Raw genomic sequence first — 26208 nt, 5'->3', positions numbered from 1 at the left:
ATTAACCCTCTTGTTAAATACATGGAAAGATCAAATGCTGTGTTGGTTTAATAGCTGATAAAAGCTCTATCATGGGAATGTACCTTGTTTTTTGGTTGAAATGGATTAGATTAGCCTTTTGATTTTTTTCCAGATCTAGTTTCTTTTATGTTTCCATTAAAGAGGCTTTCTGCTTTTAATGCACTGCTGTGGACGTGCTTTCTTTCAGGCACCATGTGACTCCTGCAGTTTCCCTATACACCTTCTCCCTCTGCAAGCATAATTTCTCCTGCTAGATCTTCCTTCCATTCAAAGGACCTCTGCTGATGGATCACTGGACACCACAGACATTCCTGTCCTGGTGGTCCAAGCTGTGAAATGAAACAGACCAGCAGTTTCTCTTGTTTGGGAATCAAGGACTGCTGAGCTTTCTGTAACCAAACTAGGCATAGCTCTTTGCCTTATACCAACCACACTCAGTGCACCAAACCAAATGGAGGCACCTTGCAACCAGAACAAAACCCTAAACCACGAAAGCAACATGGCTGCAGGGTTTGTTTTTCTCTTGTCTTAAATCATGTTAAAAACAGGCAAGCTGGGACAAGCTTCCTTGATGGCAGAGCTGTAGGATGGGGGAGGGCAGTGGGACGCATTAAAAAAAAAATCCCAAAACAAAGCCAAAATCAATTATAAGTATAGCTATTTGGTCTCTAGTTCTCTAACATCAGTTTTTAGAGTGGTGAATCATCTACCTCTCCAGCAGCACAAAATGATCCTGGAGAGGATTCTGAGTAACACAAACCATGTAATGAGTCCCTTTGCTTTCTCCCTATGATGTAAGGAACAGTCCTTCACCTTTCACCCCAAAACTGCTAGCAAGTATGAGAAACACCCTTTTCTTCTGTAATTACAGATGCTTAAGTCTTCCCTCTTTATAGAAAACTCTGAACTGAAATTCACAATTCTGTATTGTGAATATACTGGGGGGATTTTATATATATCTATATATCTATATATATATAGATATATATATATATCTTTTGAATATATATACACACATATATATGTATTTCTCCGCACCCTCCCTTCCCCCTGCTCCATTCTATCACTTCTTTGCTAGAAGGAGGGAAAATGTTAACTGATAGTCACTTGCAGAGGTTTGTCACATTTATTTTTCTCCTCTCCGGAGCACTTAGGTGATTGGTTTTGGTCCATATTCCAGCAGTTAACAGCCACTCGGAGTACTCTTTGTGAGCCCAAGCTATGCTGAGATGACAGCCCAGCCTATATGTGAAAGGTGTCTCCTCTTCATTTGACAGGTATGTATGAGAAATTCTTTTGATAGCTTCAACACATTTCCCAGTGGCAGCACATAAATTGATCCAAGCAAACTGGAAGCCTTGAGCAAATCCCTTCTGTGTTGCTATTGTTTATGCGGTGGTGTGTCATGAGACTTGCACAGAAAATAAGAGCACTCTATTTCCATAGGAAAGCCTTCCAAAAACAAAAAAACAAAAAAGAAGCATGATCTGATGTCTTGTCCTATGTGAGATAAGGAAAGTCAAACTGCATGTTTATTTGGGAAAAAAATGACAAAAAACCCCAAAACTGAAACAAACCAAAAAGAAAGAAAAAACTCAAGGGAGACTTTGTAGGAACAGTGAAGTACTGCATAAGTCCAGGCTTTCTCTCCTTTGCTTTCCTGCCAGCACCACTTCTTCCTGTTAGTTTGTTTTGTTAAGGTGCTTCAGGTCCTGCGTGGTCCTCAAGCTAAGCGGCGACCTCAAGTACTGCTCCTGTGTTCTTGCTTCCCCTCCCAAACCGTTCAGACCATCAGGCAGATGTTTCTCCCCTGGACCCACAGAGGAGGTGCACCTGTTTCCTTCAGCACTCATCTTCTTGGTACATTTGTTCATCCAGTTCCTGGGATTCAAGGTGCTCGAGGCGGTCTGTCCGGCCACTCATGATCTCATCTGGGGTCTTCATGAACCTGCAAAACAGAGAAACAAGTGCATTTCTCAGGGGTCTCAGCTCTTATCTTCATCAAGTTATTGAGACTCCTGAGCTCTACAGCTCCCAGTATAATCTTTGTTGTATCCTCCCAAAGCCTTAGTATTTTCCAGCTTCTCCCCAGGTGTCTTCCCTCCTCCATACCTTGAAAGGAAACAAAAAAGTCACCGGCATTTACCCCGGCTTTTTGAAAGTCCATATCTGAACCAAACCCCATAGTTTTTTCCAAAGAATGATATTTATTTCTTCTCCCTCATGTTGTTTGCTGTTGTCATGTCAGATGACAGCTTGGCCCAGGTACACTCGTGTGTGGTGTCTGGTGACAGAGACACAAAAGGTGTTTATGATCAGCATATTTCAAAGCACAAGCCTTTGCAAGGTGTGGGGAGGCACAGGGCTACTGGTTTGTGCAGGCCTGTGTGCAGGTGAGTGAGAAGAACATGAAACACGAAAGGAACACGGGGAAAAAGCCAAGGTCCAAGTCAGAACAAGTTCCAGGGAATGGAAAAAGCCCTGAAGGAAACAGGGAATGGAGAAAGCCCTGAAGGAAAAAGGTTTAGGGCTAGATTAGCCAAGTCTGTCTCTTCCTGTGTGCTTGTAAGCAAGTGTGACTGCAGTGAGGCAGCATTCTCTGTAATGAATGCCACAGCACCAGTGTCTCAAGGCAGTAAGTCTGCAGGGTGCTGGAGACAGAAACTGCCTCTGGGGAGGCATGGCAGCAGCAGGAAATGAGACAGGACATCCACCAGCCTGCAGTTTAAGTCTGCAATCTTGTTTTTTGCCAGGATGATTTTGTGTATTACTGCACAGAAGTAACACAGAAAGGCCCTGCTTTTTATTTTCAATTTAATGGTGTAGGAAGAGAGAGTGGCACAGGGATGAAACCCTGGCTTCAAGACAAATCGGTTTCTTAAGTCCCAAGCACTTCTGGAAAAATCAGGATGAAAGATGCTTATGCTGGAAGTGGTACAAAAATTTCACAGTCACTCATTAACAATGTTCTGGTTAACATGCAGTGCTATGAAATGTGTTAAATTTTAAGAGCTGATTTTATTTCAGGTTCGAGATATGCTCAGTATCTTTGCCCCAGTGAAAACAAAAACAGCCAACAGGAGCCTTGTTACTATCACTGACTCAGAATGCTCACTGCTAGTGCCTCTCAGCAAACACACAGCATAGCCTGGAACTAACCTTTGGCCATCCCTTCTAATTTTGGAAATCATGGGCATATATGCATTTAGGGGGGGAAAAAAGGGCTATGACTCACTGCTGTGTCACTGCTGGAAAAATGATGCTGCTACGAATGGTGTTACGGTGGTGAAAAACTCGTATGCAGGAGTGGTGAATCAGTGCCTGGCTACACACTGAAAATGCACCAAAGCCCACAGCCAGACTGTGCCCTGATTTAAACCCTGTGACCCTCTTGTTGATTTTGCATGACAAAGAAATCAAAAAAGAATGGTCCCACTGCCCTCCTTTCCATGTGGGGCATGGGCTGATGTGAGCTGCACTGCAGGACTTTGGCTATTCCGTCTCATCTGTGCTTGAAGCCACATCAAGGAAACCAAAGTGCAGGTATTTGCAATAGGATTTCACTACATTTAAAAACAAATAAACAAAAAAACCAAAACAAAACAAAAAACCCCAAAAAACAAAAAAAAAAAAACCAAAACAACCAAACAAAAAACCCAAACAAAACAAAAACAAAACCAAAAAAAACCAAAACCAAAAACAAACAAAAAAAACCACAAAAAACCCCACCAAAACAAAACAACCCAACCCAGAACTGCATGAAAATTAAGAAACACTATTTGTGACCTATTTTGTTGCAGAAGACACCCAGCCAACCTATTAGAAATCCTTTTCTGACTCCATCTTACTTAAAGCTCCACACAGATATCTGCACATGACAACTGCCTGCATGTTAAAGTCACATTTCCTATTATTTCTGTGCTTGTGAGGAATAGCCAAGAAAGGCACATTAATGACTTGATTTTTTGCAGCTGCTCTTTTTCTCTTCAGATATAAATAGGTCTAAGAAAACAACATCAAAAAGTTTTTATTGGGAATTGTGCAAAGAAATGTTTTGCTGATTTTTTTTCCCAGTTTCCAAGGGAGATGAAATTTATATAGCTCATGTTTTATGCTCTCTGGTGACCTTTGAATCTCTTGGTCAATTTGGCTAAGTCAGACAGAGGAACTGCGGTCTCCAAGGGCATTAAGTTACAATGGTTTTGAGAAAATAGGCAGCCTGGTTGAGAAGAGATGGACTCCTGTTTTGTGTATGCCCCCACTGAAGGGAATACTTCAAGAGAAGCACATTCACTATTCAGCATCAGGAATTCCCCCAATACAACGCAGTCTTCACACAAGGGCACAGAGATGCAGGGACCCTTGGTACTCATGGAACAACCTTGTTTTAACTTTCCACCAGAAAAAAAAGTTACTATTGAGCACTTGATTTTGCCCATGATTGCTTCTTTCCTTCACTCTCCTCCCCACATTTACGTTTCTTTCTAAGAGCTGATGTAAGCAAGTCATTCCACAGAACTCTTTACAGCCGAAGATAGTTCAGTGCTAATGCACTGTTAGCTATTTGAGAAAACAAATTGCAGTACTGCCTTCCTACTGTTATTTCCAAGCACACTTCCAAGCACACTGCTAGATCCAGCCACTGACAGCAAAGCAGTCTTTTGCCTGAGTTCAGTGCTCTGAGGGACAGACATGCACTAGGATTTTCTGGTGTTGTCTGAAGAGAACTGGAGTGCTTTCACTCTGTGCCACCTGCAATTAAGTTTGTACAAGTAGCTCCCTGCTTTTTTTTAATGCTGTCTCAGGTTCTATTTCCTAAATTCTTGGTTGTATCATCCAATCTGATGTGTTGGGTTTTATGAACAGCTCTTGCCACTCCCTCTCTTCCTTGAAGGCAGCACCAAAGATGTGGTCATCAAGTGCTTCTCTTCTGCAATGCCCTTGAGGAAATGCCTGATCCCTGCTCAGCTTTCAATGGCAGCTGTGTTTGAAAAGTCAGTTTGGAGTAGGTCTTCCAGCAGTTTGGCTGAATCATTTACCTAAGGTCTTAAACAATGGCACAGCCTGCATGAAGCAGTGAAAAGACTTCTATTGTCTCCACTGATCATTGAGACAGGCCTGTGTTTTTTTGTAAATTGGTGTGGCTGCCTTGAAAGCTGGGAAGCACTGCTCTAGACAGCTTTTACAAATGTATGGCCTGTGTTACAACTGTGGCAATGAGGTATCCCACACACAGTTCCACCCTCCATCCTCAAAAACTAATTGTCCATAGAAAGAAACAGCAAAGAAAGAAAATTACCTGAACAAAAGCCTTTGTCCTGGCTCCTTCCGGATAATATTTAGTTTGTAGTAGTGGCGTAGGGCTCTGGACATTTTCTCATAAGTCATATTTGTTCTGTTCTGTTTATTTCAAAAGAAAAAAAGGAAAAAAAGTGGTGGGATAATTCATTAAAACCTTCCAAAGTCCCAAAACGAGTTGCAGAACAATCACAGCTACCTAAAGTAACCAAGACAGTTCAAGAAATTACATGTACCATTTTCTGATATTTGCAGGCCCGTTCTGCCCCCACAGCCCTCATCACCAAAGTTTTGTGGGTCTCTTTTCACTCAGGACAATTTAAGCAAGGAGTCTAACAAGAATTCCAGGCAAGGTTTTTCTACAGATGGAACACAAGATAACAAAGGACTTAATTAACCTACAAGAGGAGACATTAGGTGGAGGGAGATGCTCATGCCAAGTGGGATGTGACAAGCTTGTTCTTAATGAAAACACCTTTTGTAAAACCTGGGAGTAGTGGCTAATAGGCTGAATCTGTCAGCAATCCCTGCTTGGAGCACTGTTTCTCTGGGATTCCCCTGCATTAACTAGGTAGTGCTCATAGAGCACTGTGGGGACTGACAGCCTGTTTCTCCTGTTGTTACACAGGTGTAAATCAAGAAGCCAGTTGGGCTGTACATCTGCTTCTGTGAAGGATCCTCCCCTTCATTCTGGCAGCTGTTGACCCCAAAGGCCATGGCTAGAGCACTGAGGTATACTGAAGTGTGAGATGATTAATTAAAACCCACCTAAGCCCCTAAAGGAGATGGCCCTGCTGAAGCTGAGTGTCACAAGGCAGAAGTGATGGGCACTGGCAGAGCTGTACGGGGGCAGCCCCTAAATTAGTGACTTGGAAGAGCAGGATCAGCCCCTTAGATAGTCTACATGAAGAGTATTTTTCTGGTCCAAGGAGCAGTGGTTGCTGTCTGGCACAGACTCCCAGCAGAAACACAACTGTGCTGGCAAAGCTGTGTGCATGAATGTAAAGCAGCCTCCTCACCATGGGAAAAAACACCGAACCAGTAGAAGCATGTTTTTGTTCTGGGAGCCTCCATGTCAGGGGTTTGGCTTCATCAAAGGAGACTGACCCACCCGCCTAAAATGCTCAGTAAGAGCAGACCCCCTCTTCTTGCCCTGACTACAATTAACTCTGCTAAGGGAAGACACATCAAGAGCTCCTGTGGTAATGAAACACTACCAGGGACAGTTTTCCCTGCAAAATCTACTCCTAACTGGGAACCTCACAGACACTGTGTGTGCTTCTTCTATTTCTTATATGCTTAAAGGCCACTGTGTTACCCAAGTGGCCAGTGGTCTGAAGGAGCTTCAGTTTTAGCACATCCAGCATGAGACACGATGGCATGACCCAATTAACATGCAGGCTGAGCAAGCTGGTAAGTTTAATAAAATTTCTATTAGGCCAGACCTCCAGCATGCTCAGAACCACGCAGGTGACAGCACAGCCCTCTGGTGTGTCAGCTACTCCTCCCAGTTTTGTGTTGTCTGACAATCTGTCCCATCATCCAGGTCATTAACAGACATACAGTACTGTCCCCAGAATCAATCCCTGTGGTAAAATGAGTAGCGACTGGATTTTGTGCCATTGATCACCATCTTTTCAGCCCAGCTCTACCTCACTGTATTCTTGTCTAAGTAACACTTAATTAGTCTGTCTTTGAAGCTGTTATGAGACAGTCTCAGAAGCCTTTCTAAAATCAAGATAAGCTATATCCACCATTCTCCCTGAATCCACTGAGCCAATCATTTTGTTGTAGATGGATATCACAGTGGTCAAACATGATTTCCCTTTTGTAAATCCATGCTGACTATTCATACATTCATATGAACATACTTACACACCTATACAGAAATATCTATACATAACTCAGCCCCGAACTGTAAAAATCAGTAACGACTTTCCAGAGAACAAAGCAGGAACTGCCCTCTTGGAAGGAAACATATAATCCTGCAGCATTTGGTGTCTGTCACAGGGCAGCATGTAGGATCTGGGAGTTGCTGCAGACAACACAGGAACTCAGAAAGCTCCTGCCCTATAGTATAGAGCTCCTTATAAACTACATCTCATCAGGATATCCTCAGCATCAGGTTTCAAGAAGAAATAAGATGCCTTAGGAGAGAAGGACTGTTAATTCTTGCTCTCCTTGTAATTTTATAATTACATGTATTTATAACTAAAAGCCTTTAAATCAAACCAACAAATTCTCTATATGAAGAATACGTTTTAGTGCTTCACGATGGATGCTTTGCATTTCTAATGTATGCAGAATAAAAGATTACAATTTTCCAGCCGTAATTTATATGCCATCCTTTCTTCTTTCCCCCCCCATTTAGAATTGAATCCTGTGATGCTACAAGAGGTGAAGTGCCACTGGAGGAAAACTGCATTGCTTCCTTACCTTGTGGTTTCCCCACAGACGGGCCAGCCCATTGGGATCCACTATCCGAAATATTTTGGATTCCTTATCTTCCCATCGGATGAAATTTTCGTACCGGCTGTCAGAAAGCAGCTGATAAACATAATCCCAAAGCAACCTACAGTCTGTGAAGAAAGAAACAAGAAAATAATTACTTTTCCTTTTTTTTCTTGGGATTAATTCTGGAAACTTTTTGGGTGGATGTGTAGTGAAAGGACAGTTGGGACCAGGGCTGAAACAGCTGCTGCAACCTGGAATGAAAATGGCTTAGCTGGTATTGAGTAATGTTTGCAAAATGGAATATACAGCCTCTTCTGGTGCATCCCAGTTCTCCTGACACTGACAGAGAATCTCCACCTCATCAAAAGCTGTGTGATGTGACCTGCTGGTCTTAGTTGTGTGTTTGTGGTTGTACTGAAGCACATAAAGCTCACATTGTTTGCCTTGATGCTGTTGCTGGCTGTTTTAGTGGACAAATCACAAATCCTGCAACCGCTCTCCCTGCTTGAAGCTGCCCCTTCCTGTGCTAACATGTGAGTCTAAAGCATAGGCAATATTACAGCTTTCCTTTGTAGACTCCACGTGACATAAAACTGACAGGTTCTCCCATTTTCAATTTGATTTTTTGTTTTACTTTTTAAAGTTCCTGAAAAGAAACAACACCTAAGTATTATAATTACTCGAGTGCTATTGAGAGGTTAAATACTTTCTATTTGGATAACTGAATTCAAATTTCCTCTTGGCAAACACTCCTTAGGTCACTAATTAAAGGTCTAACAGACACTTAAGTTTTAGTTTAGTGTTTTTCAGTTTCATGGCAGTCTCCTGAGACTGAGGAAGCCAAGAACTGAGCTGCTCCTACTTCCTGTTTGCAACGTGTGTGTGCAGCACAGAATAACTGAGAATATGGAATATGGAATGTGAACTGTATAGAGCTGGGGGTACTACTGCTGTCAGAAACAGCAGGGTTTTCACAGCTCAGCTATCCAGATTTCTAAGGTGGCTGTGGGGTTGCATTTTCCTTTAAAGCAAAGAGAAATGGCTTGTTAGAGTTGTTCAAGGGCTGGCAACCAAAGACATCCAGCTTCTAAATGCTAAAATGGATTCTTGTCAGTCTGTCTTTCTATTCCTGTCTGTCTGTCTGGGGCTGGCACATGTTACAATGGGGATGATGACATAGGAATATAAAATACTTTTTGAGAAAGGATATGAATAACACATTTAGTGAGCACACCTGAAATTGATAGAGATTTTAGAGTTATTTTCCCACTTTCAAACTGCAAAGAGTACTCTGACACCAGTACTATCTCTAAAACCAAAGCTTAGTTTGCCAGTGCCCTTGCTTAAGTCTCTCCTTGCCAGTCCTACAGAGAATAAAGAAGTTGGTTTTGAAGAGATGACATCTGGCAAAAATTGCGGGTTCCCATTATAGCTGAAAACTATCCTGATGGTCACCTCATCCATGACATCTACAACAAGATGAATGTGAAAGGCAAAAGACAAGATGTTTTGGTTGGAAAAAACTTCTTTTCATGAACATTTTTCACAGAAAAAACATTTTCCACAGAAAAATGTCCATCCCCATTTGAGACTTTTCTAGGTTTTGGTGTAAATAATGAAACCTGGGCGCACGTTTCCCTGGAGGGAAACTGAGTGAGAGGTCTGAAAACTAAATTTGAAAGCTACCACTTGAATTTCTGTCATCCTTCCTCTGACAAATTCACAAAACATAATTATTACATTGCCTTTCTGTCAATGTTTTTGCACACACACACACACACACACACACACACACACACACACACAAAAAGACACAAAATAAAAAAGCTTCTTTTCTGGACTTCATTTGTGATTCAAGACAAGGGAAATTATATTTCTCTTCTGGTTTGTGCCTTTAATACTGTGAGAGGTTTTCAGACAAAAGGGTATTAAGGCCATGCTTAAATGATTCTTTGACACATATGCAATTAATTCCAGAACTCTTTCAATGCAAGAAATTGATAGAAAATATCTTTTTTAGTACAAGAATCCTTGGGGTCAGCTGGTGGGATGGTGGTCCTGCAAAGGCCAGTCAATGTCAGACTCTGTCATATTCCTGAATGTTCAAACCAGGGCAGACAACCTCTAATTACAGCACCTTATAGGTCATATTTACAGTTCTGCAGAGATATGATTTACAGTCCTTTTTATTTTCACCTGATTATTTGCAATAGGCAATGTTATTTTTAATCTCTCTCTCTCACATTCAGACATACACCCTGGGCCCCCCTTCTGCACAAAAACCAAAGAAGCACACAAAAAAAATCAACCTGAGATGTCTAGGTAGAAACAAAAGAGAGCTTCAGATGCTGAGAAGAGGTAGGATTCAAATGCAGATTTAGATTTTTATTGTTCACTTAGTTTTTAGGATGGATTCAGGCTAAGCTTGAACATAAACACACCTCCAATGAGAAGAACTTAGACCTGCATCTTGAGATCTTCACAAGAAAAACCCTTACGTGATCAAGGGCCCCATCCCATATTCTCAACTGACTGAGCTGCTCAGACTTGCAGAGGTATTTAGTAGGCTGGTGGAATTTGCAAAAAACCCCAACCACCCAAGTATCTGAGACTGCTGTTTGCTTCAACAATAAAACTGAAAATCCTCAAAAACTCTGCTTGGTTCCTACCACTTAAAATTTTGATTTAAAACCATATGGCTGTCTATCGGAAAATTTAGATATACGACTCAGTTGCAGTAATTTACTGAGCATCATGGCAACTGTGGTAACTGTGTCTCAAGCAACTGCAAATAGGACATAAAAAGCATTAAATGCCAGTAGAAAAGATTCAGGGTCACTGTATTTCTTCTCCCCAGAGCTGAGAGCTCCGAGCACACAGTTGGATATCTTGAAGCAGCTGATGCTTTGCAGCACACTTTAGTTATGTATGAGCTCAGATTGCACAGGATCTAAAGCAGCTTGTCTTCCTTCTAGTTTCACTTGGGATACCTTTAGGAATTTGAGAATGAGCACTCAAGGGTTTTTTGCTTGTTTTTAACCACAAATGGTTGCCCTACGTATCTTTCTCCACAGATTGCACAGTAAAAAAATACAAGGTCCTGGAGGGACTGACAGAGGATCAGCAATTAAATAATCTACCAATAGAGACCATCTTTAATAGGACATTAGAGACAATGAGCTGAGGCTACCTGGTAATTCTTAGAGACTGTAATGAACTTGGATTACAGTAGAGCCTATTTGCAAGGCTGTGAAATTGGTCAAAACCCAAGAGGTAATGCTAGAAAATGCTTTTAAAAGGAGCTTCTATGCTAGGAGAAGAGGCACCTCCACAGAAGGCTGCTGGAGATGACAGACAACATGCTCAGGTACAAGGTGGGATTCTTGGGGCTGCCCTGCTGGGCCAGCAGTTGGATCCTTGTGGGTGTCTTCCAACTCAGGATGCTCTATGATTCTATGATACAGAAAATTGCATTCTCCAGGAAGGTCAAAAGTGTGATGTATATTTTTAGAAAGGACAGAGGAAATGGAGTGAAGGCCTTTTACGTGGATGGTTGTTTTGTACACGTCAATCACTTGTATGAGGAAAGTCTGCATGGTGTGGACAAAGAAATGACTCCATGAAGACTCAGTCTCTTCCTTGGCTATCAGAAGGCCTCCAAGGGAGCTGCTGCATGAGGGGACTTTCCACAGGGTGTGCGTTGACTAGTGAGTATAGCAAGAAAGCACATGGAATGTTGCTGAGGCCAAGCAAGTTTGAAAGTGTGGGAGATTCAATCGGGGAGTTGAATCAGGGCTGGTACCTAAACTCTTCGGGCATGCTGCAATTTCCTGCCTTTTGGCTAAAATAAGCTTACTTAGAAAGCAACCATGCCTCCCTAGCACAGGGAAACATCATTTCCCACTGGCACTCAAACTTCTTCTTTAAAGTGAACTCAGATGGTTGAACTTTGTACAGTCTGAGAGCTGGGACTGAGAGGCTTTAAGGTGATGTAGCTGGAGTGGGAAAGTGGTGAATGTTCCAGCAACGTGGAAAGGGCTCCTAAACACTGGCACTTCCATGCCCTACCATTTTCTCAGCTGTAATACTAAGCAAGTCTGAACTATGTAATTAGCTGGGAATTAGGGCAAACTGCAGCTTCAAGTGGAGAAGTATGGCTACAACTTTCCTCCTGCAGCTAATGCTTCTAGAGGGACTTTTATAGTTATGCACAAGGTAGTGATAAGGTGTAGAGTACTTAGCTGGTTCTCAAATTGTCTGCCATAAGCACTGCCCTACATGTGCAAGAGGCAGCAGTTTCTCAATTCTGCTAATAAAAAGCATGTTATTATTAATTTATTAGGGACAGTCTGAATACACACCTAAAGAATACAGGCATATAAATACGTACTAATAGCTATATGATAGTAATAAATATCCCTTAGAATTGAAATACCATCTCAGAATGATCTGTAAATTTAACATTATGGATCTTAGGTTCCTAGTACTTTGATATTCGTCCAGCCATTACAAATTACTTCTCCAGTGTCATTTGGCCAAGGTCATCTTCATGTTGCAGTAGTGAGAGGTCTCACATTTGTACTCCCTAGGACTAAATAATACTGTTAACAATACAGGCACATGCATGCTAAAGACCTCTTTTGTTCAGGATATAACATTCCCCTGCACCTAAATATTACTTGAAGCATATGCTGTATCTTAGCCCTCTACTGAGGGGTGAGATGAGGCCCATGGTGCAGAGCTGGTCCTCTTCATGTAGCAACTACCAAAACCCTCCCATAACCACAGAAATGTTTTGTGAGACCCACCCACATCTTCCACTGAAGAGCATTATATAAAACGTGTTTGATCTGGCTGATGACTGCCTTGGAACCCAACATAGCTCTACACAGGAAGAGATGCCAAAAGGAACATTGTCAGACTCCCTCTGACATCAGCTGAGGCCTTACCCCTTGCTGTGTAGGTTAGCCTAGAATCTCTCCAGCATGATATCATTTGACTTAAATGGTTCTGTGATTTCTACCAGCTGACAAGTTCTCCCAAGCTTGGCCCCCTTTATTTTACAAGGTGATTTGTGCTTCAGCTGCATTTGTTCAGAGAGAAGCAAACAATGGCTGTTTACAACTGAAACTAATGAACAGAGCCCTGGAAGTTCTCTGGCACTCCGGTTTCTTTAAGTACACCTGAAGTGTGTGTGAAGACAACATGGTGATGCTCACAGTGCCCAAATGATGAACTGATGCAATTCACAGTCACTGGAGCTGGGGAAGGGCCTTTGGTTCCAGAAGGTCTCTGACCTTAGGAATGCCACTGTCAGATTCCTGGGAATGGTCTGACTGGGGAGCTTCCTCAACAGACATGCTGAAGGAGCATTATGCTGTGTTGAGATACAATCCAGCCTTAAGACCTATCCATGACATACTCATTTTAGCAGACAAAACCAAAATAAAAAAGTAACCAAGTCTCATGGTTAAGGATTCAAATAGCTTTAAGCCTGGGAGAGCACTGATCGGTCCTGAGATGAAGCACCTTGCTCATCACTGTGTGTTAATCCATGTCCAGGTCACTGAGGGAAAATAGTTTTCTTTCTGTGAATGTTGCTGCTGGAAGCAGGATGGTAAGCTGGAACAGTAAAGCCAATGTTTTTTGTGGAGAAACCTCTTGACAGACAACTGTTTGTTCAGCTCAGTAAATTCAAGCTGGGGCTGAGTAAAGAGGTTGCCAGATCACACAATACAACAGTTGTATGTTGCTTCTGTCTTGTACCCAAACGTTGAGTGGGAGATCAGGCAGAAGGAGAGCAGAAACCTGAGACTGTCATGCTGCTAACAGTTGTGCTGCGAGGCTGTAAAAGTAACACAGCAAGATGAGCCCAAGCTCCGTCTTTGGCAATAAAAAAATTGTACAGGGAAGGAGAATCCAACTGTGGTTGTAGAAAAGAGCACACTGAAATCACACGAATATGTAATAAATGGGTCACAGACCATTTGATAGATTAAGACTTTGAAAGGTAAAGACTGTTGTATTAAAAACAGTCTTTTTTTCTTCCTGTCCTCCTCTTCTGCTACATCCCACCATCCCCACCAAATAGATGGGCATTTTCAGTATCATCTTCAAGTGCTGTTCTTTTTCTGCTCCACCACAATGGTAGAAAAGACTCCTGCTACAGAAACCTGTCTCTGATTCTCCTGTGGCTTTTCCTCAGCTTTACTGCTCATGAAAGGCAATGACTGGAAAAGAAATTCAACCTCTGCCAGTTCACATGCACTTCTTAAAAAACATCTCACAGCCTCTTTGACATCAGAAAACTGGCCAAACACATTAATGATGAGAATTTAACAATTAAGAAGGATGTTTTACCTTAAGAATTGTACTTTAGAGAAGCTGGCAAAAGCAGGAATGACTAATGCAGCAAAGGAATTCCCAGCAAGGGTAGTAATTTTTAACCCCAAAATGTGAGAATCCCCACTATCTTCAGATAGTTCAGTCTTAGGTTTAGACTTCTGTTTTTTTCCAAGAGCAGAAAATCATTGTCTGTAATAGACTGCTCCCTATGAACCTCACTTCTGTGTTCTCCCAAAAAGCCCAAAGCACTGTGGGAGATGTTACATGGCTGGAGAACACAGCATGTTCCCTGAAGGGACTTCATAAGCCATAAACTGGTGACTTCTGATGGGTCTCTTGTCAAAAACTGAGATGTGACCTCCCCTTCTTGGGGATAAAACTCCACATTGAGACAGGGTCAAACTTTCCCTTCCCTTCCCTTCCCTTCCCTTCCCTTCCCTTCCCTTCCCTTCCCTTCCCTTCCCTTCCCTTCCCTTCCCTTCCCTTCCCTTCCCTTCCCTTCCCTTCCCTTCCCTTCCCTTCCCTTCCCTTCCCTTCCCTTCCCTTCCCTTCCCTTCCCTTCCCGGAGATGGAAAACAGCCTTACCAGTTTAATGGTTTGCATTTGAATTAACATAAACTGATGTGTGCCACTTTTAAGTGATTGGTATTAAAGCCAGACTTAAATAGGCCTGTCTCTGGAGACAGTGAAGTGTAGTGTCAACACCGTAAACAAACAGTGTGCTCTCCTGGCTTAACTAAGAGGATTCAAAGTGATCCAAGTTTCCTTTGCAGAAGAAAATCTGAATTACCGAAACAACTCTAGCCTGAAGGAAGTGCGCAGTATACAGGGAAAATAAAGGACCTGTTTTCATTAAAAGGCAAGTTTCTTAAAAGAGAGTGTAACATCCTGCTGACCCCAGTGGATGCTTAAGGTACTCTGAACCCACTTATCTGTCTAGTCATGGGATGTAAATGGGTGCTGCAGTTACAGTAATGAGAAAAATTAAATCTAAATGACTAAGCTTTCCTGTGGCTTGGTCAGTCCTGGCTTCTGAATACACCTGAATAAGCCCTGACTGCAATTTCTGCTCCTGTAACTGTGCAGTGAGAATGGAGACAGCTGTGAAGCAAGACACTTCACAGAAAATCTACAATCACCTAGCCAAGCTATTGCTATTCAGCCATTGTTTGAGCTTGAGTGTCATTAGCTAAATTGGCAGGGAAGGCTCACTTTAATGCTGAAATTAATTGTTAATGCCACATAAGAAGACTCTCAAGGTTATAATGAAAACTCCTATGAATATGAGCTCTATGAGCTTGACCCTCATCCACACTTCAGTCTCTCCAGAAGTCTGGTTTTCCAGAGGGGCTCCAAGAGACATGGCATGTAGAGTGGAAATGTAGAAGTGTACATGATTGCAAGAGCAAGTGATGAAACAAGGCCAGTGACACTGTCATATCCAAATGGGAGTGACAGGCCAGCATTACACCAGGATTTTCATGTTCTTGCAAGGCTCTTATCTGTCAGCATGAGCTGCTGCCCTACAGGAAGATCAGCTCCCTGGAAAACAGATACTGAACCCTTACCACTTACAACTTAGAACTGCCAAAGTGAACCACTGTTTTGGCTTTCTCTAGGTTGCCGGTCTGTAACTTGAAATTGCTCAGCTGCTGTGACCATCTTGTCAAAGCCGCCCCCCAAAGTCTGCGTGCCACCAAATCCCCACCAGCCACTTCTATGCTGTCAAATCCTGCTGGGTTCCTAACTCATGACAGTGGAGAAGACAGCCTTGGCAGTCCTAGGTGGGTACACAGGTAGACTCCTATGGTATTAGCAATACTATATCTGTCCTTAAGATGTATGTTTGATACACCCCAGATGTGGTTTGCCCTCCTGGTTGTCAGGGCACACTTCTGACTTCTGCTAAGCCTGGTGTTGACTAGCATCCCTAGACCCCACCTCTGCAGGGATGCTCCCCAGACATTTCTCTCCCCATTTATTTTTGTGCCCAGCACTGCCCCACCCAAGATGCAGAATCTATCAGTTGGACTTGTCAGATTTCATCCCACTGATCAGAGCCCAATGCTCCAATCTATACAGACCCCTCTCTAAGGCATCTTGTCCCTCAAGAGAGTCAACAGCAAATCACCAGTTTGGTACCATTAGTAAAACTGCTAAAGGTGCATTCAATTTCTGCATCCAGATTGCTGATAAATAAATTGATCAGGACTGTCCCTAGAACTGAGCCCTGTGGAACAGCCCTGTGAACACTGCCAGCCAGATGTGACTCCATGCACTACAGCCCTCTGAGCCTTGCCTTTAAGACAGTTCTTTACCCAGTGCACTGGGAACCTGCTCATCCCACAGCCATGCAACTCGATCCTGCTGTGAAGGGTAGTACGAAAAACCTCCCTAAAATTCAGAACAACTATATCCACCAGCTTCCCTCAATCCACTAGATGGGTGATCTTAATGTACCAAGATAGCAAATTAGTTAAATGGGATTTACTTTTGTGGTTGACTATGCTTGATGTCTGCATTATTCTTTAAATACCTTACAATAGTACCCAGTATTAACTTTTTTTTTTTTTCCAGCCCTTCTGTGAGGGCTAATGGTATCAGTTACAAAACCTGTAACTTCTAAGTTGTGCTTCAGTGCTGGTGTTTACCGTCTTCACTACAGAGGCATAATTGTTCTTTGCCTCCTTTCCCACCCTCCCTCCCTACCATCCAGCACATGCCATTGCATAGTAACTGTACCTGTACAACTATTCTGTACAGAAAGAAAAACAAACTAATGTGTTGTAACACATTATAAACTAATGTGATGCATTTGCACAAAGGATTTTGCTCTGGTGTATGACTTCAAAAAACTCAAAAGATCATCCTACAACATGACACAGTTGTAAATGTTCCATGGACATATCTGGAGCAGACGTGGGCACTGGGGTGCTGGTCCTGGTAGTTAAGTAGTGAGGAGACACTGCTGAGGTGCAGTGGTTCAAAGTTTGGTGTCTTTTGATGTTTGAGCTCTAAATGTCTGTTGTTACAAATCTGACAGCTCAATCAGCTGCGTTTTTCTTATCCTCATTTTAAAGGCTTCCAGCCCCACTCCAAAGTATAAACAGAAAAAAGTACCAGTTGATTTGCACTTCTTTAAAGCACTGCATTTGTGAAAGGGGTATTCCACTGTCCCCTCCTGTCTTTTCCCCTCCTACACAAGTAATTCTTTCAAACAAGGAGGGGACTCCATGATTCCTCCAAACTCTGTTCCCACACAAAGCAGTCAAACCCCTTTGGAAGACCTCCCCATGCTCAGAGCCTACGCCCATCCCAAGAGCTGTTTTGTAGATTTTAGTAGAATGTGAGTCATTCATAGCTGATGTGCTCTTACCATGGGACTGCATTTTTGGTTTCGGCCATCAGACTGTTTTTACTGAGATGTCACTTTCACATGCCTCGCCACAGATCCATGGGGTTCATACTACGCCCCTGTACTCTCAGGATGTGTGGCACACTGAGAGGCTGACGTAAACCAGGAGCAAGTCTGGAGGTAGCTCTCTGTCACGACTTTGGCAGGCTAAGAATCTTGTCTATCCTCATTCCAACAGCAGTCAATGGCTTTATGGGCCTAACCAGTACAGTGGTAGACAATGTGCCTTCCAACAGTTTCAACATTGCCTGGCTTTTCCTCAGACTCCTGAAGGGGAAGAAAAAAGTCGGGCAGCTCAGGAAGTCAGATACAGAGCAGTTGCTAAGGTAACCCAGCTGATAAGAGCAGCAGGCCTATAGATAACACCAGGCACAGAACTCACCTGCCTTTAGATTTCAGCATGCTGTGGATTAATGAACAAGTTTCAGTCCCAGACTTGGTACAGAAAAAGATACTAGGAGCTGGAAATCTCAGAGACCTGATTAGCAATGTATTTCCCCTCACAAGAAATATCCAGAATTGTATTAGTGAGTTTTAAGTGACTGAATCGAAAGTGGGCTAAATACCACAATGTCATTAGCTTACTTTGGATGTTTCTAAGACAACCTCTATGTGATAAAGGTTAGGATGAAACCAACCCTGTTATAGTTGGATAGTCCCATGACTGCCTCTTGCACTCTGGGGAAGTACCCTTTACAAGATATCAAAGCCCTAAAATGCTTGATAACAAAACCTTCGCAGTCAGAAGTTCATGGGGAGTAGAATTTCCAGTCTGCAGAAGGGCGAATTTGAGGTGCCCCTCTTGATTTAAACTGCAATTTCATTTAAAAAAATAAAAATAATAATGATAATAAAAGAAGGTACTATTTTCACCCCCCAGAGATATTCTTGGAGACGGTTTGTGGGGAACCAAGATCAACTACTGAAAAAAATTCAGAGCTAAAAGTAAGCCATATACAGAACGCCTGCTTGCTAGAGTCCAAATTAGGATCTGACTACCAAAAGTGTTGTTGCTTTGAATTAGCAGTTCCAGTAAGGAAAACTCTCCATTACACTGCTCTGCTGAACTCCCCTTTTGAGGTACTTTTAATATTTTCACATGCTGTTAATTAGATGACTACTGATGCCTGAATTACTTAGTGTATCCCTTGCCTTGTGTCTTTACAGGGGATGCAAACCTGCTTCTTGGTCATCTCAACACGATGACCTCCAGTTCTCCAGACAAAGTTACACAAAAGACTTGCGCATATTGTGTTGAGAAGATAGCTAACCATAATTTTCAAAATCAACTCTAGCCAATGATGAATAATATATGTAACCTTAGTGAGTAGTATAAAGATGCTTTATGCCTCTGGCTTTACTAGAAAAGTGTTAATTGGCCATAGATGAAAAGATAATAAGACCTTCAACTTGAAATCCTTTGCTGTAAAAGAGAAAGTGCGTTACCAGTAAAGTTAATATTTTGAAAAATGGTATTACATAAAAAGGTAGGAAAGATTAGTCACCCAGTGCAGAGAGGTTATTATTTTGTCTGACAGAAAGTCCAGAGCTGTATTGATCGACCTCCTGAAAAGAGAGTTATTTGTTTACAGCAGCAAGCAAAAACACTGTTTTCTTTCTCAGCACCAACTAATTGCATGCTGCATTTAAAAACACACTCAATCTACAAGTAAACAAATTCATAAGGCTGTGAGGTGTCTTAAGTCCAAGGAAAATTCTTTCAATAATATAAAACATCTGAGCTGGGAACAGAAGATGTTCTGGAGCAAAGCCTAAGGTTTCAATCAGCAGCCTACCAGGCTTCCCTAGTAGTTCCTCATCACCATCTCCCCTTAACCACATGCAAGTGGTTAAGCCATGGGAAGTCAAGGTTCTTCTCACTAGTGTAAACAGTTGAGTACTTACCTCTGGCACTGGATTATTGCTAAATCTTTTCATTGCCCAACCAGTCATCCTCATCAAGAAAATTAAAGTAATGCCAGTGATTTCTAAAAAGCCCCTTTAAAGAATGTATCTTTATATATTTATGTATTGATGTACATTTGCAGTCTAACAGCCATGTCTCACACCTGTCATGGCCTCCCTCACACTAAAATGGTGAACATGGTTGGTCAAGCACCTCCATGCTAAACTATGGCAGTAAAGGTAAGGACACTGAGATGAAAAATACATTTATGATGACGTACAAAAGAAGTGAAGTCACTTATTGGCAAGAGCTGTGAGATGGGTGGGAAGCAGATAGAAAAGTACTTTCTTTCTAGGGACCCAAGTATGCTGTCATTGAATTCAACAGCTCCAGTGAAGTTGACTTCAGGCATGAAGCACAGACTCTCTGAATTTTTGGTAGTAACCCAGCTTTTATCACCTTTAAATTAGCTGTGAGCTCTTTAGAGGGTGGGTCTACAGTTCAGGGGCCATTACAATCCAACCAGAGGAGCAGTTGCTTGTGCCTGTACAGCAAACAAGGCATATGAGATTTTACAATTAAAGGACTTGGGCACTGATACAAGTATGCTGGCCAATTTATCAGCAGAAATCTAATCAATCTAACCATGAGCTCTGTAATTCCCCAACCCTGGGCCATAAAACACTGCCCTCATCTGAACCAAATACCTGAACACACTCCAGGTTTTTCTGGCATGAAATAATTAACCAGCTATTTTAGGTATGCCACCTTTGCTTGTGGGTCTCAGCAAAGCCATGGGCCTGCAAGTGAAAGCACCAAAGTCTGCAGGTATAGCCTTTGGATAATGTTTTTGGCTACACATACTTGCCAAGCAACTGTGTTAGGCCCAGAGTTCCAAGGGCTTGGGCTCTGTTGCCCTGCAAACAACATAAGGATAGAAAATCATGAGAATTACTGGGGCTGGTATCACTGGACCCACTGCACAATGTGCAGAAACCAAAGGTTCCCAGCTATGTAAGAAAATTCCTGAGTTTAAAGTAAAAAATTTACACCACCACATACTCTCTGTATTTTTTCTTACATTAACTTCAGACGAGGGTTTATTCTTAAAGAATGTTTTCCTACAGAAAATTAAAATTAACTGATCTTGATCTCCTAACAACACTTTGTGGGAAGGAAATCTCCAGTGATGCAACCAGTAGGGCATTTTCTCTGCCATAACTTGAAGTATATTTATTAATTTGCTGGGAATTTGGTGGGTAATAAAAATCAAAAGGAGAGAGACAAATGTCAGCCAGGCAAAACTTTCAAAGGCTTAATTTCTGTAACTCATCTTTCTGTTAGTGAAAGGATCATGGTCCTTGCTTGTGCTTGATCTTGACTAGATGGTAAGGTAAGTACTTTTGGAATTTAAAGCAGCAAATCTTAAGAAAATAGAAAATCTTCATTAAAGCTGAGTCAGCATAACATCTGTGACAAATTTAAGGCATGTAAGGACAAAAAAGAACAAGGTGTTTGTAGCTCTGTGGACATCTGTAATACCCCACAGGAGCTGGGGATCACATTAGGTCACTGCTGACACAACTGCATGGAATCTTTCTGGGTGTGGTGTGCATTTACATCTCTCAAAAGAAACTGGTTACTGGGGAGCCAATGTATTTCTGAAGTAGTTGGACTCCCCTTCCCCCCTCCCTATTTACAACTCCCTTTGGAGTACAAGAAACATTTTCTGTAACCTCAGCCTTCTGATTCAGCTCTTGTGATGTCAGTTATTTACGATAACAAAAGTGAGACAATGCCTGTGGTTTGTGGGGGACAAAGCCAACTTTGTTCCTGTAAAAAGGGACAATCCTGATGTGAGAAGCCCAGGAAAGGCTATGAAGTAGGACTCCAAGATGGTATTTCATTAGTCCTGCCAGCTTCCTAATGGGCTTGACACTGCATTATTTCAAAGGCCACTGACAGAGCGTTTCTTCCTTTTCATAGGATTGGACTAGATGTGACTAGAACTCTTGGAAAACTCTCTCTTTGCAGAACAAGGCTTCAGAGATAGGTATCTTGGGAAATTAATGGATTGCTAGTAGGTGGAGAGGCAGCAAATGTCAGGATGCAAATGTTTCAATACCAATTACACATTCTGTGGTTACAGGCAAGTCATTCTGCACCTCTACTTACCTGTCATGAAACTTGTTTATTAACATTGCACTGTGTAAGCCACAGATGTAGTGAAACTTGCAGAATGCCAGTAAACTCTTGATGTCACAGAGTAGCAAAAGGAAAGAAGAAACTCCTAAAACAAAGCATGGTTAGTTATGAATGAAGAGCATCCACTTTGGTGTAGCCTAGAGAATGTCCCTTACCTGCTATCCTGCCGATTGGCATTGCGTGGTCCTCGGGAGGGGAGACAGACACCATGATGTGGTTCATATAAGCTAACTCTTCTCGGTGGGACAGGTTGATGGGCTTGACCTCCCTGTGCAGCCCATCCTCGGACAACCTCGGTGGTTTGAAATCGGAGTGCCTGGGGTTCAGTATCAAAGGATGCATGATAGGGCTGGGCATCAGCTGGATGACCCTGGTGTTCTCCTGGCGAGGGCTGGAGGGCTTCTGGAGCATCTCCAAAGGAGGTGGGCAGTGGTTGTTTTCTATTGGGGACACTGAGAGAGGATAGGGCTCCTGCTGGTTGTTCTCATGCTGGTGCCTTGTCCCTGGCACCCTGTCAGCTGGGGACAGGCGACGGAAGGCGTTGTCCATGGGGGACTTCAGTGGCCGCTGGTCGGGGTCTGGCGATGGACGGTGGTTGTTGGTGATGGGTGACCGCGAGCGATGCAACAGTTCAATGGTTGGGGGGTTGTGGTGGACTGCTTCTGCAGATGGTCTCGAAGGTCTCTGCACAAAGCTATCTGTGGAGAAAAAAGAAGTCCCCAAAATACAGACTGTCTATATTGTGATCACAGTATAGGATCTATTGCTGACAGCTTGCAAGTGTTTTTTATTTGTGTAACCTACAGATGCCCAGAAAAGTACTGCATAAATGCAGATAGTTATTATTTCTACAGAGAATGAAAACAGTGAAAACAATCTCTCTCCTCCACCACCACCATGTAACAACAGTTCATTGGGAAACACACTAAGAGAAATGCCATTTTGAGAAGCTGACAGAACACTTGTGAAGAAAGTAAGATCTGATTTAACTGTTCTGTGTTTCTGCACAATTTTTTTTTAAAATTACCTCCTGCCATTCATGTCTCTCTGTGTCATTCCTCTTTACTACCATGATGAGCACTGTAAGGTAGAAGGGAAAGAAAAAAAGGGGAAATGTCTTCAGGAAAATACTGGGTATTAAGTTTTAGATGGTAGAGGCTTAGGTCAAGGTAGAGAATAACTGAGTCTGAAATATGAACTGTGTTGTTTAAAAAAACCCTACTGGTAGGAAGCTCTTTATGGAACTCTACATTTTATCCCTGCCTTAATTTTAAGAGCATGTTACATCTTCATAAGGATATTTTAATCTTCTTTTATTTAGTCTGTGGTGTCTGCTGATGGATTGTCCCACATAAACAGTTACAGGTCTTCAGCAGGAGGACTTCTAGCACTACTTTTGCATGAACACACTTTCCCAGCTGTGATACTTAAAATAGTAAGGAGATAAACCACTAACAATCCTCTCACAAAATTAAAATTTTTGCCAGTGCAAACTTTCAGGTTAGCTAAGGCCATCAATTTTGACTTGAGAAACTACTGACAAAGAGGAAAGTACCACCAGAGCTACAGTGACTAACAGGATTTTATCAGAAAAACAAAGATCAAATTTCAGTGCTGTTTGTTGAAAGCCTTGGGTGATGACAGAAGGAAACTTCTGGGTACGTGTCAACAACTGAAACAAGTAGCTGCCTATTTGAGGCTGCCTGTTTGTTCACTCCATTTTCTCTGAACACTAAATGATTCTCTTTCTCTCTTGCCAAGGTAGTGATACCTGTTTGAAGACCCTGTTGAGGTGAAGACTCAAGGGTTCCTGCTCCTTTGGAACCCAGGCAGGCATCAGGAGACGGATCAGCATATACCCAGGGAAAGGCCTGAATAGGAAAAGCTCAAGTCCTGAGAAAATGTAGTGCCAGGCAGTGACATAGCAGCTGCACAAGAACGTTTAAGTCTACAGGAAAACCTAGAATTTCAGGCAGAACCTACATTGCTCTAGAATACTTATTAAACACACCTGTGGCCCCAGACAAGAAAAATGCATTTGTAGGGCTATTCAAGATACTAACAATGGAACAGCTGGAGAACATGAAACTCCAGAGCTATATACTGTTCTTGGTTAAACCCAAACAGTTTAAAATACAATCTGACCAGCTAATGTGGGATAGCCCAAATGAAGACCAAAGAGGAAAAATTTACAACTGTACCCACCTCTGTGGCTGTTTTTCCTTAAAGTCTCCTTTCTTTGTCACAACAGAAAGAAAATCAACTCCCAAATTTTACTCAGTGTCCTATCTTCTACAGACCATCCACCCCCATCACTGTACATTCAAATGCATTGTGCTCTTTCTAGCCTGTAAATATAGACCAGAATATTGTGTTGTTTGTCATATTTATTTAATGCCTTGGCTGAAGGGAGCACTACCTTTAAAGTAGAAAGGAATGCCCTGCTGTGCTTTTCATCAAGTTCTCTGCAAACATTAGTTGGCTCTGACAAACTCCAAACAGAGGTGGTCCTACCTGTCTTCCAAACCATGGTGAAACTGAACCTGGACAGAGGAGACAGAAAGTAGAGACCAAGGGACTCTCGGAAAAGCAGGAAGAGGAAACACCACAAATGCATACACACTAGTGGTTCACTTTCCTTCAGTATCTTTTTCTCAAAAGTACTCAATAAAAGAATCCCCTCATGGCCAAAGATGCTGTTTGCCATAAACCAACTCCAACTCAGCTCCAAGCAGGACTGCCACAAATGACCCTGAACAGAATAAAATCCTCATCACATTCATTCCTTAGTACATCTGGTGATTGTAAGTTGAGCACATATGGTAAATAATTTCAGGCAACACTAGATTCACTCTGGCTCTTCATTCCAAATGAGATACACTCTTCTTGAAGACAAAGCTGTGAAAGGAAATTCACCTCCCAAGAAATTTGCTGACCTATCCATATAGGGATGGGTGGGGTTCCATTACTCTGGGAGTGAGCAATTGCTGGCGTGACAGTCCCAAAGATTGGCACTCTCTGTTTACACATGAAAGAAGTGCAGGGAATGACAGTGTAAGCTTCCTGCATGGCATGCCATCAAATGACTCAGAGCTCCGTCAGAAGGACCACTGGAGATGAAGGCAATTCACTTTCCATTGCTCATCCCTCTGCAGGGACAGAGCTCATTCCAAGCCAATATCCTGAAGTGCAGTGCAGTCAATTGATTTCAAACAGCCAAACCCCCTTTGTCTAAGCCTAGTAAGAAACCACTAGATGGAAAGCATTTAAAAGCAGGATCATAAGTATAATCCATTAGGAAATAGGCGAAAGAGACAGAAAATGGAAAAGATCACTGGAGTAAGGAGAGATTGTAATAAAGATACATCACCTGTGAAGCTTAACCACTCAAAACAATGCCAGGGTAAAACCTGTCCCCTCTGTCACAGTTTGTGAGTTAGCCAGGGTTAAGTTCTGCTCCTCACGTTCATTCTCTTTTTTTAAGTAAGTTGTATTTCGCTGAGGGAAAATGAAAACTCAATTGTGCTAGTTTCTCCCAAGTGACTTTGTGAAACAGAAGGAAGAAGTAATACCAAAATAAAAAAATTAACCTGCCTGTAACATTCTGGCATAGAGATTTTTTGACAACTCAGTCTTGTGGCAGGCAAGCTGTAGTTTCTTTTGCTTATTTTGAAGTTCCTCTCACAGGAAACCAAGACTTAATTTTTGTCATTATAAAGAGAAGTTCTAAGTAATAGCACAGAGTTCTCTAAACAAAAACAGTGCTGCTGTCAGCAGCCAGATATTGTAAGGAAGAAATCTAAGTTTTTTCTTTATCACTAGATTGTAAGAGATATATTTTTTAAATGACACACATGAAAGGCCAACTGATCATGCTTGCAAAATCCTCTCTGACTAGTCAAAGTTGCTCCATACATTAAATGCAGTAATGTCTGAGAGGGCAGCTAGTATTTCTTTTTAAAATTTAGAATGAGAACACTCGTGAGTGTAGGCCAAGCTTGAGGATAAGACTGAGCTTTTACTAATGCTCTGAATACAGCAGGCAACTGTCTCTTGCACAGCTCAGCCAAGTGAACCTCATCCTGACCTGCAGCACCCTCATCTAACCTGGAATATCTACAAAGCTGTGTGAAAACACTGTGAAGTGTTTATTCCACCTGCTGCTGTGCTGCTGTTGGCTTAGTCTCAAGAGTTTAGCTGGTGCCATTTGACTCTGGCTACCTCAGACTGGCCACAGGCAACTTGTACAGGTCTGACAGCACCCCTGAATCTTCTCTTGCAATCCCATGTTTAATCTTGAAATAGATTCATATCAAATAGAATTAGCACACCTTTTCTCCAATCAGCAGAGACCAGGGTGACATCCTAACTCACTTATATTCTCTTCTCCTGTTTATTCAAAAAAGAAGTAACTCTTTTTCCTAGATTTTAAAATTGAAAATTAAATTCATTTTTAATTGAAAAAAATGAATTCTGCCTGATGCTGTCATGGAAAGGACCACTGAAAAAGCTTAAGTTTTATATTTTTCTATTATATACCCAAGAAATCCAAGAAGTACTTCAG

General features: G+C 42.1%; 1 protein-coding gene across 1 annotated transcript in view; it reads right to left on the bottom strand.

The window, feature by feature from the left end:
- Nucleotides 1-491: 491 nt before the first annotated feature.
- ETV6 (ETS variant transcription factor 6) overlaps nt 492-26208 on the bottom strand; it is a 120527-nt gene continuing 94810 nt past the window's right edge. The window contains exons 5-8 of the mRNA XM_062491785.1: nt 21800-22342; nt 7756-7898; nt 5321-5421; nt 492-1969 (exon numbers count right to left, since the gene is read on the bottom strand). Coding sequence (XP_062347769.1) covers nt 1864-1969; nt 5321-5421; nt 7756-7898; nt 21800-22342 — 893 coding nt within the window. The 3' untranslated portion in view covers nt 492-1863. The remainder of the gene's footprint in view (nt 1970-5320; nt 5422-7755; nt 7899-21799; nt 22343-26208) is intronic.

The sequence above is a fragment of the Cinclus cinclus genome, chromosome 4 (assembly GCF_963662255.1).
Source record: "Cinclus cinclus chromosome 4, bCinCin1.1, whole genome shotgun sequence".
NCBI classification, from domain to species: Eukaryota; Metazoa; Chordata; class Aves; order Passeriformes; family Cinclidae; genus Cinclus; species Cinclus cinclus.
The sequence above is the reverse complement of the archived record's forward strand: the minus strand, read 5'-3'. Positions and strand labels throughout refer to the sequence as shown.